Below are 12,466 nucleotides of genomic sequence, written 5' to 3'. Positions count from 1 at the left end.
TGCTTGTATGCATCCAGAGCCTGCTGTGCTGTTAGCTGTAAGTAACACACAAAGGACCGGTCTCTATGGCAACCTGCTACCTGGTCTGTGAAGGGCCATTCAGAGTTATGCACTGCAGAGAAGCGAGTACCATTCAGTGTAAACGGCCGGAAATCTGTGCAGTCGACATTTTAGGCTGAGAGACCTGGCAGATACAAGAAGCACTGAGGAATATAGAGCCACGTTGGCTATGACAGGGGCGGGGGGCAGAAGCCGATGTACAACTGCGCTGTTAATGTAATTTGCTTTGGCCACCACATAAGCTGGTATGAACATGTTTTCACATTACAAATGTACCAAACGCTGACCATCACCTACCTGTCTGACAGCCACAGATATTACTGCTGACTCAGGAATTTCAAAAATACATTTTGTGCATCTCCGAAAAAAAAAAAACCAAAACAGTCTCATACACTTAGTTGGATGATAACAATCAGTACTTTTAAGCTGGTGTAGGTGTGACACTGAACCGAGATCTTTCTCTTACATGACTGCCCTCAAGCAAAGTTACAAAAACCACATAAATCCCACCTGAATAATTACTCTTTCACATCTCCAGGAAAAGACATATAAAAACTTGCTGTTACATTTGGCACTAGTGGAACACATCGAAGAGATGTAATCACCCATGGCTTGAGCTTTGATTCACAAATTATTTGGACCAAGCTGCATCTTCTTCCAAAAATATTTAAACTTTAGAGATGAAATTCAGAACAGAGGCTCCGTTGATTACGGGTGTCTATTTTTTTTTTTTTTTTGCAGCTTATATACAAAAGAAATATATATGTATGTATATGTAATTATCTTTTTAGCCACGCTGAGCTCAACAACTTAATAATAAGCCCAGTTCCTGTTTGTGCAAACACTTTGAGATGAAGCTGAATAAAGGGTATATTTAATTTAAAATGGTATTTTGAATCAATAGTTTTGTCACAAATATATTTTTTTTGTTTTCAGGATGAATATGTTATTAAGTTAATTACGTTTAGAAAATTCAGATAAACCTGATAAATTGTCGAGCGCTGACTATGTTCAAAGTACCTTATCTAGAAAATCCAACATTTCTAGTACTCCTCCGCCACACCTCAGGAATTATTTCCACTTGTATTTGACCTTGCTGAGATTTCTGATGTGGGAGGAGGCAGTCTGGCCAGGTAAATCACTCCAAGTGGAGCTCCATGAAACCATGTTTTAAAATAAGCCTGTATGAAACCATTAATAAACTAGCACTTGAGTGTGAATGCTTACAATGAAAGGACGGACTTCAAGCCAAGTTTGCTTGAATCATTGCAGCGATTTACTAACACAGAGACACCTTGGCTGTTTTTTCAATGGCAATTTAGTTCTAAAAATCCAATTTGTGCGATTGCATCTGAATAAATTGCAAAGGTTCGTAAACAAATTTAATTCCAATTAAAAATTCACTGATTATTCCAAGATCTTAACCCAAACGTTAAAGACACTCAGTCTGCCCCTGAATATTACATAACATCAGGTACACACCCATTTTAAATTCCAGTGGGGTCCATTTAGCACAACACTGGTTGCAGTTTCTCACAGGCCTGTTGGATAGAAAGCATTTGCATGTGTGTTCAACATTATATTTGTTGTTATAATCAAGGTACTGTATCTTTCAACACAATGCGAGTCTGACTGAGAAATTCAGTATATTCATCAAATATACCGGAAATAGAAAAGTGACAAACACATTAAATGTGTTTTGGGAATTCAACAATTTTTGATACTTTCACTGTCTTTTCTATGTGATTCTTAAACTTTTTAAAATCTAAAAATTTTCATCTTAATATTTCATTACTGCTCTACACATTTCTAATCTGTACCATAGGCTGTTTTCCTTACGTGCACGTCTGGGGATCAGAACAGAGAGAGCTGCCCACATAAAAAACACCAAAATGACCGCATGGAAAAGAAACAGAAATTACCAGCGTGGAAAAACTAGAACAAAAAGTATGCAGATGGATGTCAGGGTTAGATTCTTATGCAAAACATCACAATGGTTTAGAGAGGATGGCTATGAAGAGCTTTAAAAGCTAAAAGGCACTGTTTTTCCCTTCTCAGATATATCCTGTGTAAACATTTGGCTGAGTCAATGTGTGTCTGCGTATACTTTGAAAGTTTGTGTGTTTAAGCGAGACTTTTACATCTGTGTTCAGAAATGCGTATCTGCATAAAATAAATGAAGAATATTCCTCTAGCTGTTTTTTGTCTTCCATTGGTCAGGTATATAAATCTGATTCATATCATTTCAGAAAAGATAACGGATTCACAGCTGCAAACAGTTTGTCCACAATGTCCTTGGGTCCAGAAGCAGAAGAAGCAGAAGAAAAAAAAAAAAGATCCTCTCATGTCAGAGTATGTTTCTGATTTTTCCGTTTTTTGTTAATCCCCTTCATCGTTTCCAGTCCTCTGGAAACACCAACAAGTGAACACTCACTACATTCTCTGCGCAGTGGCGTTGGGAAGGGCAAACAGAGACAAGCTGGCCAGGTGAGAAGAGGAGCAGTAGGCTTGAACTTGGGCGAGCTACTAATCAGCGACTTGACCAGTATATTAGGTGTCATGTTGAGGGAGGAAAAGAGGTGTTTCTAGGTGTTGGCTTGTTTGTGAAAACAGCAATAAAACACTGGAGGCAGAAGAGAGTAAGAGGCAGGTCGCCACCAAAAGAAATAGCATTAGAAACCTGAGGACAGGGCAGTGGACGGAGGAGGGGATGAGGGGGCTGGAAAAAATAGATTGCCCAAAATGCGTCCTGCCTACGAGACATTCAGATCCAACATGTTTCCCCTGGAGGACAAATTCATCTTGGTTAGCCAAGAGGAAGGGCTACAGGTCAGCAGTAAGGAGTTCTACCATAGTTTTGCCGAACCTGGGACCGGATAAAGGGGCATGAGGCCACAGGTATTGTGCTCCAAGATTAGGCTGAATGACTGAGGCCTGGGGGGGGGGGACTGGTGGAATTCCTAAAGGTGGCCCGGTAAAAACCGAGGAATCGAATCAGAGACATTGGGGAGGCAGGAAAAGCAAAGGCTTAGGGCTCGGGGTGAAACCTTGGGGCCCCGGAGAGGTACACGGGCAGGGCAGGATTTAAGGCATTGCTTCACAGTTTAAGGCAGTCATTTCTGATGAAAAAGCAGAGGCTTGACGCTCCCATCTTTGAATTTTGGTATCTGGTTGGTAATGATCTCCGCCAGCATCTCCGGGAATTCCACACTGAGGGTTTTATTCACAAAGGTGTAGAAACAGATCTGGAGAAGACCCTCGACCATCTGAAGGAGACATCCGGGGGGGGGCAGAGACACAGACAGATTAGTAAGAGTTTCTTTTTTAATTTGCAGGATTATCCTCAAATTAGTCCTGGGTTAATATACAATAGGACTTTACTTCTGAAAAAAAAAAAAAAGGCTTATAGGGAGCTAGAAGTAGAGCGCGCCTGCAACAGATTTATGTGAAACATTATGTACTTAGTGGGATATTTGTGTGTATTCTTCACGGCTTTACACTAATCACATGGGTGCAGGATCCCCAGCTGGTATGAAAAAAATGTAAAAGGAAGCCACGGTATACTTGTAAAATCTGCAAATGTAAGGCAAGCAGCATATACAGTATATGTATATATGTGTGTGTGTGTGTGTGTGTATGTTTGAATTTTTCTAACCTCCTGCATGGAGTCCAGTAGCTTAGTTAGCTGGTAGAAGCGCTGCCAGTTCTGACTAGCGTTCTCCTCTCTCTTGACGATGGCTTTTCCCAGCTCCTTGATGTATGTCATCCTGATCTCATCAAACACCGCCTGGCTCTTAAGGCCATCTTTCGGTACTACACATATACATAAACACAAAAACATACACAGACAAACATCAGTGTGCAAGTTGCCTGGAAATGGCGAAGCTGTGACTCGTAGAAATGGAGAAAAAAAACAAAACACAAGAGACACGGAGTTAATTTGAGTTTTCTATTTGGAGCTGGACATCTGGCAACATCGCTTGAACTAGGTTAAATCCTTTAAGGACGCTGCTGTAATATTAGGCTTGTGGTTAACACAGAAGCACCCAAAAGGTTTTAATGTCAAGACCTCCAAACTCATCCACATTAGACCAAGAGCACAACTTTGATAAGCGGTTATTCCACAGATGGACCGTCTAAAAGGAGGATGTGACTTTCAATTCTGTCTATAAATCCACTGACATGGAGCTAACAGAGGGAGATGGAGTGAGATAGTATTTTTTTGTATCATCTTCAATAGAATAAAATGTAATTTGCTTGAAGATGCATACAGTATATATGCGTCTATCTGTTCTGCCATCTGGACAGCTGTTGATGCGAGCAGATGGTTATGCACATTTAAGCATCTGTTTCAAACTGAGAATCCATCAGTAATGTTGCTATTTGTCTTGGTCTGTTCTTTATCCTGTTCTCAGCTGCAACAAACAGCACAGGGCATTAAAAGTTCATTAAAACTCACTGTGTGGGACCCCAAGAAGCACCCTTAGGGAGATGCTAAACACACACAGATGCGTGCATGCACCTCCTAACCAGGAGGCTGTAGGCTGTGGAAAATATGCAAAACTAAAAGTAACATCAATAGCTACTGTGCAGTGCGTCCCCTAACTGGTGAGGCCTAGATTAGAATCTAAGAGGAGCAGTAAATGTTTGGACACACACCTCATAATAATCATAAACTCTGCATGCACGGTGGATTTTATGGGACACACACGCCAAGGATTTTGACAGCGCTGGTCACTGCTAAAAGCTAAAAACCACAAACGGCTGAAAAACATCAATGTGCAGTTGCCATAACAACCGTGTCAACACATCACAGACTCCTTGTCAGTCTGTTGCCTGGCAGTGGGCCCAGTCAAAGCCACAGTAACTGGCCTAGAGATTATTCAAAGCCACAGAGGGCAGGGTTGGGGTGAAATACTGTCCAATTTACATAATCAGATAAATGGGAGAGACCGCAGTGCAAGTGCTATCTGGCCTCTTCATTATGCATGTGCAGGTTTGGCAAAAGAGGCAAATTTTAAAAGAGTAGAAACAGATTGCCTTTCCTGCTCTCTACCCTGGATGGCTAAATGTGTTAGTTTTATTTAACAAAAGTTTAGGTGGTAGTAGAAAAGATCCTTTTGAACTTGACAGTTACATTATATAGTGAATCCTATGTCCCAATACGCGGCTATACTTTTCACTCTTTAGCATGAGAAATGATTCAAATATCTCAAAGCAGTTGTCCTGACCTGATAGTATTTCCATCCCTGAGGGGAACAGATGGAAATAGCTCTCAGGTACGAGAATGCGACCACGGCTCAGTATGGAAATGTCATTTCCTCTGCATAACGAGCAAATTGCGTCTTAAGTGCATCTTTTTCCCTGCCATTCACAGAGAGTGAGGCAGAAATAAGAATGCTCTCCTCCTCAGCACAGAGGAATTTACATAAGAGAGTTTATAATTCTTTTTTTTTTTTTGCGGTGTCGTGTTTTTCTGGAGCTTTCCATAGTGCTAATTACATAGCTAAGCACTGCTTTTATAACACGTTTTAGCTTTGTTTTTCTGCCTATGTAACAGTCCCTTCACTGCTGACCTTCACTAATTTGTACATTTGAGCATAACTCATGGCCATCCAATCAAAATGCATTCAAAATATATTCGGAATGAGAGAATAAATCTGCTGAATCCAATTTTCACTCAGCAAAACTCAAATGATCAAAATGGTGTTGTAATGAAGTTTTTCATTATGTGCTCTTATTTAGGTGATTGCGATGATTACATAGCAAGCCAAACAGCATGCTTTATTTTATCCTCTCAGATAAGAAACCGAACTGTGCAATTTATAATTTATAGCTCTCAAGCAAACCCTGGAAGCAGATCTGTGGTTGGAAGACATGGCAGCAACGTGCTGCCTGCAGAGATGAAGTACCTGTTGTTTCACAGAAAAACTGCTTTCGGAAGAGCTTAGAAAACTGGAAGGAGTGCTAAGATTGCCACAAAAGACTTCTGAGGGAAAATGTCACCTTTTGACATTCTTGCAATGTTACAGATCATCAATCTGTGATGTAATGAAGTGTTGTTATCCACCTTTTCACACAGCGCCTTTAGATAACCGCCAGAAAACTGACTTGGTCTTGTTACATAATTTAACAGAAGACCACAAAAGTGAGAATTTGTGCTGCAATCTGGTCTATGGAGTTGTATTTTGTATTGATGGCTCTGCCTCTTATGAAAAGAAACATCTCCTTGTGTGATTGTTGGATCTTGGTGCGTTTTGAAAGAACTTTACACTTTGGTTTGATCATGCCTTTTTACCTTCCACTTTAAGTTGTCAAACAACAAACTGCAATAACAAACAACTTGATGCAAGACAAGTGTTGGAAACGTGTTTGAAAAGGTGCACTCTGTAATCCCAATGTTAACGAAAGGAAAACCCCACTGGAGTTCGTGCTGTAGCTGAGGTTAGCACTGAGTGACAGTAATCACTGAAAATGTGTCTGCAAAACAAGACGATGGTCATTTACGGTGCTTTTCACCAGCAGATGGGTTTTAAAGAGGAAGGACTGAAAACAAGAACAGCCAGAGTGAGCTATTAGACGAGGAGCTGCGGGCCAAATGTTCTTTTTGTGGTTTGGAGAGCCAGCTCAGCTCCAACACATCATATAGGTACTGCACACTGATGCACCGCTTGCTGTACACAGAGTAGGTGTTCAAAGCATGTTTGTTGCTGTAATTTTTTTTAACACAGATCTGGGTCCTGTACTATCAAAACAACACATGAAGGTGTTGCTTAAGAGTTTGTATTGTTTTACTGCATTAGTTTGGCAAAGCTAAAATAATCGCCTGACTCATAATTTGATACAATGCTTTGAATTCAAATGTGTGGCCTCGTGTGCTGTGGCTCAAAATCCTCGGATTATTCAAGAGGAAACAAACCACTGTTTGGTTGAGTAAACAACAAAGCAAAGTACAGAAACACTTCTAATGATAGATTGAGTCTATAATCGGTTTGAACCCTTATTTGGAGTAAAATAGTACAACAAAAAAGTAGTTACTTTAAATCTATAAATCTGCCAACTCATTCATTCAGTAATTCATTTACAGCCATCCTATGTGCTAAAATAGCCATTACAAAATACAGAGATGTCTGCAGATGGAACAGATGCAAATGAGTCATATGTTAACTCATCCGCTCCAATCAATACAGCTGCACACAAGAAATTTGCATTCGAGATGCAGTTTGTCCCCCTTCCACTCAATATCAGCCCTACTGTGACTAACTGAGCCTACCTCACATTGCAATGACAGTGAAGTCTGCGGCAAATAGTTGATATAGTGGAAAAATGATTTTGAGAATGAATAGCAGAACAATGGCAGTTCCTGAGATCTGAAAAACACTGCTGTGATTCTTCAAAAAGTGCTCCATTACCTGTACTGAGCAGTAACAGGACCTTCATGCACAGGTACTCGTCATAGGACACTTGCAGTCTGACAAACTCATTACAGATCTTCAGCATCTGCTCGCACTGGTCATTCATGAAGGGCAGCTTCATACGCTCTCTGAGAGGAGAGAGGAGAGGAAAGGCAGGGGAAGGGATGAAGTAGAGATGAGGGGAAAGTGGGAGAGGTGTAGAGCAGGTGGGGACAGTGGGGGAAGAAATGGAGGAAAGAGACATACAGATTAAACTTGGAGCTCTTTCACTCACCCTGTTATTCAGTTCTCATTTAATAGCCCTAGCAGGGAAACGCTACCGCTGCACGGGAGAAAACAGTCTGTGAAATCAATCCTGATGGATTTTCACGCCTCACCCTGCCCACATTACTTTCTACCTCTAAAATCAATACAACACGTTCTCCAGATACAGTATGTAGCCCGGGGTTTAGAGCCGCCGGTTCATTCTGACCAGCTGAGTGCTACTGGCAATGTCTTCATCACCTTTCCTTTCTATTTTTACTCCACGCTGAGTTTGTGCATCCACTGGGAGCAACTCTTCACAGCTCCAGCCTCACTTTCAACATATTTCAGATGAGGAGGATGAGTTGTTTGCTGGTTGCCAGTGGCAAGACCTCAGTGTTTGGTGCACTCTTGCCCAGAGGTGCTGGACCAGAGGACTTGAGACTTCTGTGACTAAAATTGACAAAAGACTTGACTTTGACTCGGTATTCATGACTTGAGTCTTGAGTTAGATTTGATGACAGATGAAGCACTTGACTTTTTTCTAATAAAATATTTGCATTTTTCTAGATATTGAGATATGTTGCAACGAGGGACATGAGATGCTTAAGTACTGAGGATGCTTGGAGACCTGCAACACATTAACTCTGGGAAGGTTACACTCACACAGTCTTCACTGTTGAGAGCCGACACATGTGCCGCTAACTGTCATACGCTTAGGCTTATTTGTATGACGTTTGGGGACTGCCACAGTGTGGAACGACTGTCCCTGCCTGCTCTCCCAACATAAGTTCACTGTGTGTGAGTGTGTGTGTGCACTTGCTGTGCAGACCGGCGGACCATGTGATATTTTCCTCTACTCACACCATCATGGCTCAGTGAGTTACTTTGCCCTCCCGCTCCTGCTCTGCTCACGTTTTGGGACTGTTACAGTGTGTAATTGTTGCTCTCTCACAAAAGCAGGTGTGTTGCGTCACTGGAGTGTAATGCTTTCACCCAACCCACTCAGACAGGGCTTGGAGCAGGAGACAGCCATGGCACCGCCCGCATTGAAAATGTTACTTAGGTAAAAGAATGTAAGTGTAATGACAAAAATGTACTTACAGTATTAAAGGTACTCAAAAGGAAAAATGTTCCCCTGACTATTTTATCCACTATTCTAAAGTTTATCATTGAATTGTTAGACATTAATGTTAAACCAGGATTGTAATTGTTGTCTTTCCTTGAGGTGGAGCTCAGTTTGAACTATTTTGTATAAGCCTGCAATTTAAGATTTTTTTTCATTATGGATTAATCTGCTGATTATATTCTCCATTAATCAATTCATTGTTTGGTTTGTAGAAATTCCAAAAAAAGAGAAAGAAACAACAAACAACAGTCCGAACATCAAAATGATTAAAAATACATATTAGAAAATAAAACAAAAATTCTCACATAAGTGAAGCTTGAAAAATGACAATCTGAATAGTGGCCAAATCATTTTTGATCAGTTGATTAATCATCTAATAGTTTCAGCTGCATTTGTAGCCATCACTTAAATATGGTTTGTGTGCAAAATTTTTAATTTGTAAGAGTGAAGTAAAAAGTGGAGTAAAAAAGTACAAATGTATGTAAAATGTAGTGGATGACTTAAAAAAGGCTTTAGTAAAGCACATGCTACCTCAGATTTGTTTTAAAGAACAGTAACCGATGCGCAGGGCATCATTAAGCATCGTTATCTGGACATGACCTATAATCTGGATTAGAGATTTTGGTCATGTCACACAGCGCTGCACTATAAAGTGGAAAACATTTACACTTTGGGCAAAAGAGCACAGCACTTCCATCAAGCTGCAAATGGAGTCAGTTCAAACAAAGGTAATCAGGATATGTGACAGTGCCACAGAGTGTAGGAAGTTATCTTTGAAATACTTGGTCACACTCTTTGTCTTGTTCTTGTTCTTTAAACAAATATTTCTTGATCAAATTCATAACGTTTTACTGTGTTTCGATACTAAAACTGTATCATATCGGTCGAAAATTTCAATATCATACACACCTCTACATGAAAAGTGTAGCTGCTGAATGCTAATAAAATAATAATTTTCTCTTTGTTAAAATGATTAAGTGATCAAATGTAATTATCCAGGACATAGTACATACTCATTTAGCTTAAAATATATACAGAAAACTCCAACATGCTTTCCTTAGACATCCATCAGCCAGCATACAGCGTTGCTCCAGTAGGAGAGGGAGTGGGTCTCTACCTCTACTGGCTAAAAAGAAACAGCTCTTTGGTGAGAAACAATCAGCAAAAAGCCCTCTAAGGTGTGAGGAGGTTTGATGGATTACCATCGAAGATAATGGATAAAATGGTGCAGTGTTGTTGGAGTCTGAGTATTTAAAATCTGACCTTCAAAAGCTAGAAACAGTGCAGTAGAAACAGACAAGCTCAGGGGAGATGAGCCTCCGCCTCATCCTGTTTCCTCTAGGGATTAAAAAGACTGCAGTAAGCAAAAAGAGTTCTGAGCAAAATCAATTTCTGCAGCCAGTGATTCTTTAAATAATGTGGCTTTGTAATTAGCATCCCTGTGTCGCACGTGAGCCGCCCCTCTGTGGATCTGAGGAAGCACAGAAGGTTATTTACTGTATGGTTCAGTATGGTGTAATATTTTCTGCCCTTGGGATTTCCTGATTGTGCTTTACTGTCTTTATTACAAAACATTTCCTAGAAATATTCATCTTGATGAATCACTGCTACTTAGTAAAACATCTTTTAATTTTCGCATTTTTACTACACCAGCAGTTTCCTTAGCTTTAGGGATTAATCACTTGTGTACATCTCCTACCAGAGACGATATCACCCACAGTGGCTGGGAGAAAGATTGATGATATAAAAAACAGTAAAATTTGATTCTGCACTACAGTAAGCTGACTCTTCTAGTTGGATAAAATTAACAATGTCTTACTTTTGGTACCCAAAACTTAAAGGAATAGTTCAAAACTTTGGGAAATGTGCTTTTTTTTGCTTTTCTTTTCAGAGATCAATAAGAAGATCAATACACCCACAGGCAATTAGCTTAGCAGACCCAGCTCTGGCTAGCTGTTGAACTCAGTCTAAAATCGAGTTTCGCCATATTTTCATTTTTTGTGGTAAGCTAGACTAATCGCCCCCCCCCCCAGGCGAAAAAGCGTTCTTCCAAAAGCAGCGTGTAGAGCTACAGTAGGAAGGTGGGTTAGGCTTGGGATCATTTGAGACGCATTTCATGGGCTTTTTCCGCCCTTTTTATTTGCAATGGTCAATTTCCCTGGACCAGAGTCTTTGCATCTGCTAAATCCACTGTTGGCCTAGGGAGGGCGCAGATAGCCATGTGCTTCCTCTGATAAACAACAACAAAAAGAAGGAGCTGGTGACACCATCAAAAACGTCCAGATTTCCAATATAACTTTAGATCAACGGGTGAGTGTGTAAGCCAAATGGTGAGCAGGTCAAGGGCAAATGAGCAAACGCAAAACAAAATTGTTGGGTGCAGAAGTACACAACAGCTGGCTGTGGTACTCACTTGTTAATGACAAGATCAGGGGCGAAGCAGAGCATGCTACCGTTACACTGCTCATACGACCTCCAGCCAAGACTGAAGGACATGAGGAAGAGCCAGGAGCACTGCAGCAATGTCATCTGGTCATCCAGGTGCAGGTTGCGGAAGCCTAGGAAAGTCAGGTAAAGTGGATCAGAAAGACACCCAGAGACAACGGCAGAAAAGTCAGACAGGCACAGACACATAATCATACAAATCAAAAGAGCAGTTAATTATATGACACTACAAAAGAGATTATTGTTCTTCAAAATAACAATGACAACATCGGGGTGATGGCATGTGTTACTGCATGTTATAATTTTCTGCCCGCACTATTAAAAAGCGCCGCAAAATATCTTAATTTCAAAGAGATGCAGAAACACGGAGCAAAAAAATAGTTATTTTCTAATTGCAGTTACATACAGTTCAGTCATTTCCACACTACTAGAACTATAAAAGTAAAGCTGCACATGAGAAGTCCTTTGTTGTAAACCATGGCTTTGTTATTGACAAATCTGCTGGAGTTAGATTTGCTCCCCATCGTACTCACACACACACACACACAAAGCAGTAACAGAGAAAAAAAACTTTTACATTCTAATTTCGTTGAGAGATTTTCTCTGAGAAATCTGATCTTAAATCTTTGGTGTGACCAATAGCAACAATTAGAGTGAGAAGAGAAAATCTCCAAGCAAATACTTGGAGCGATTATCAAGTCATGTGCCTTCTTTCTCATGATTAGAAACTTACATGGGTGGTTAAAATTCCAAACTGAAGTGTTTCCATTTTTTGTTCAATGGAAATGAAACTGGGTAGCCTTCAAACCCAGTAATTTTGTTTTTTCTTGGTGTTTATACCACAAATTTAAGTTATTTTGGACAACAGTAAATTATAAATATATCCCTCCATGAAGTCAGTCCAACAGCATAAAACTTCAGCTACTGTATGCTGATGTTGACTTCCTCCCCTTCTGACACCCTCCAGGAGTCACATTTTTTAATGCACACACAGTAAATAAAACTGAACAATAATCATTTTTTCAAAACTATTTCGCTCAAATGACCCATGAAGATACTGACAATAATACAGTGATGTGAATTACTTTGAGATGAAAAGGGGAAATTTCCTCCTTCTGCAAGAGGACATGCTTTACAGTGATAATAATTTTAGCCCATTGTATGATCATCGTCT

General features: G+C 40.2%; 1 protein-coding gene across 3 annotated transcripts in view; it reads right to left on the bottom strand.

The window, feature by feature from the left end:
* Positions 1–3,002: 3,002 nt before the first annotated feature.
* LOC139213285 (glucocorticoid receptor-like) overlaps positions 3,003–12,466 on the bottom strand; it is a 57,693-nt gene continuing 48,229 nt past the window's right edge. For all 3 annotated transcript variants that reach the window (XM_070843945.1, XM_070843947.1, XM_070843946.1), the window contains 4 exons: positions 11,261–11,405; positions 7,473–7,603; positions 3,716–3,873; positions 3,003–3,326 (listed from right to left, as the gene is read on the bottom strand). In XM_070843945.1, coding sequence (XP_070700046.1) covers positions 3,174–3,326; positions 3,716–3,873; positions 7,473–7,603; positions 11,261–11,405 — 587 coding nt within the window. In that variant the 3' untranslated portion in view covers positions 3,003–3,173. The remainder of the gene's footprint in view (positions 3,327–3,715; positions 3,874–7,472; positions 7,604–11,260; positions 11,406–12,466) is intronic.

The sequence above is a fragment of the Pempheris klunzingeri genome, chromosome 14 (assembly GCF_042242105.1).
Source record: "Pempheris klunzingeri isolate RE-2024b chromosome 14, fPemKlu1.hap1, whole genome shotgun sequence".
In the NCBI taxonomy this organism is placed as follows: domain Eukaryota; kingdom Metazoa; phylum Chordata; class Actinopteri; order Acropomatiformes; family Pempheridae; genus Pempheris; species Pempheris klunzingeri.
The sequence above is the reverse complement of the archived record's forward strand: the minus strand, read 5'-3'. Positions and strand labels throughout refer to the sequence as shown.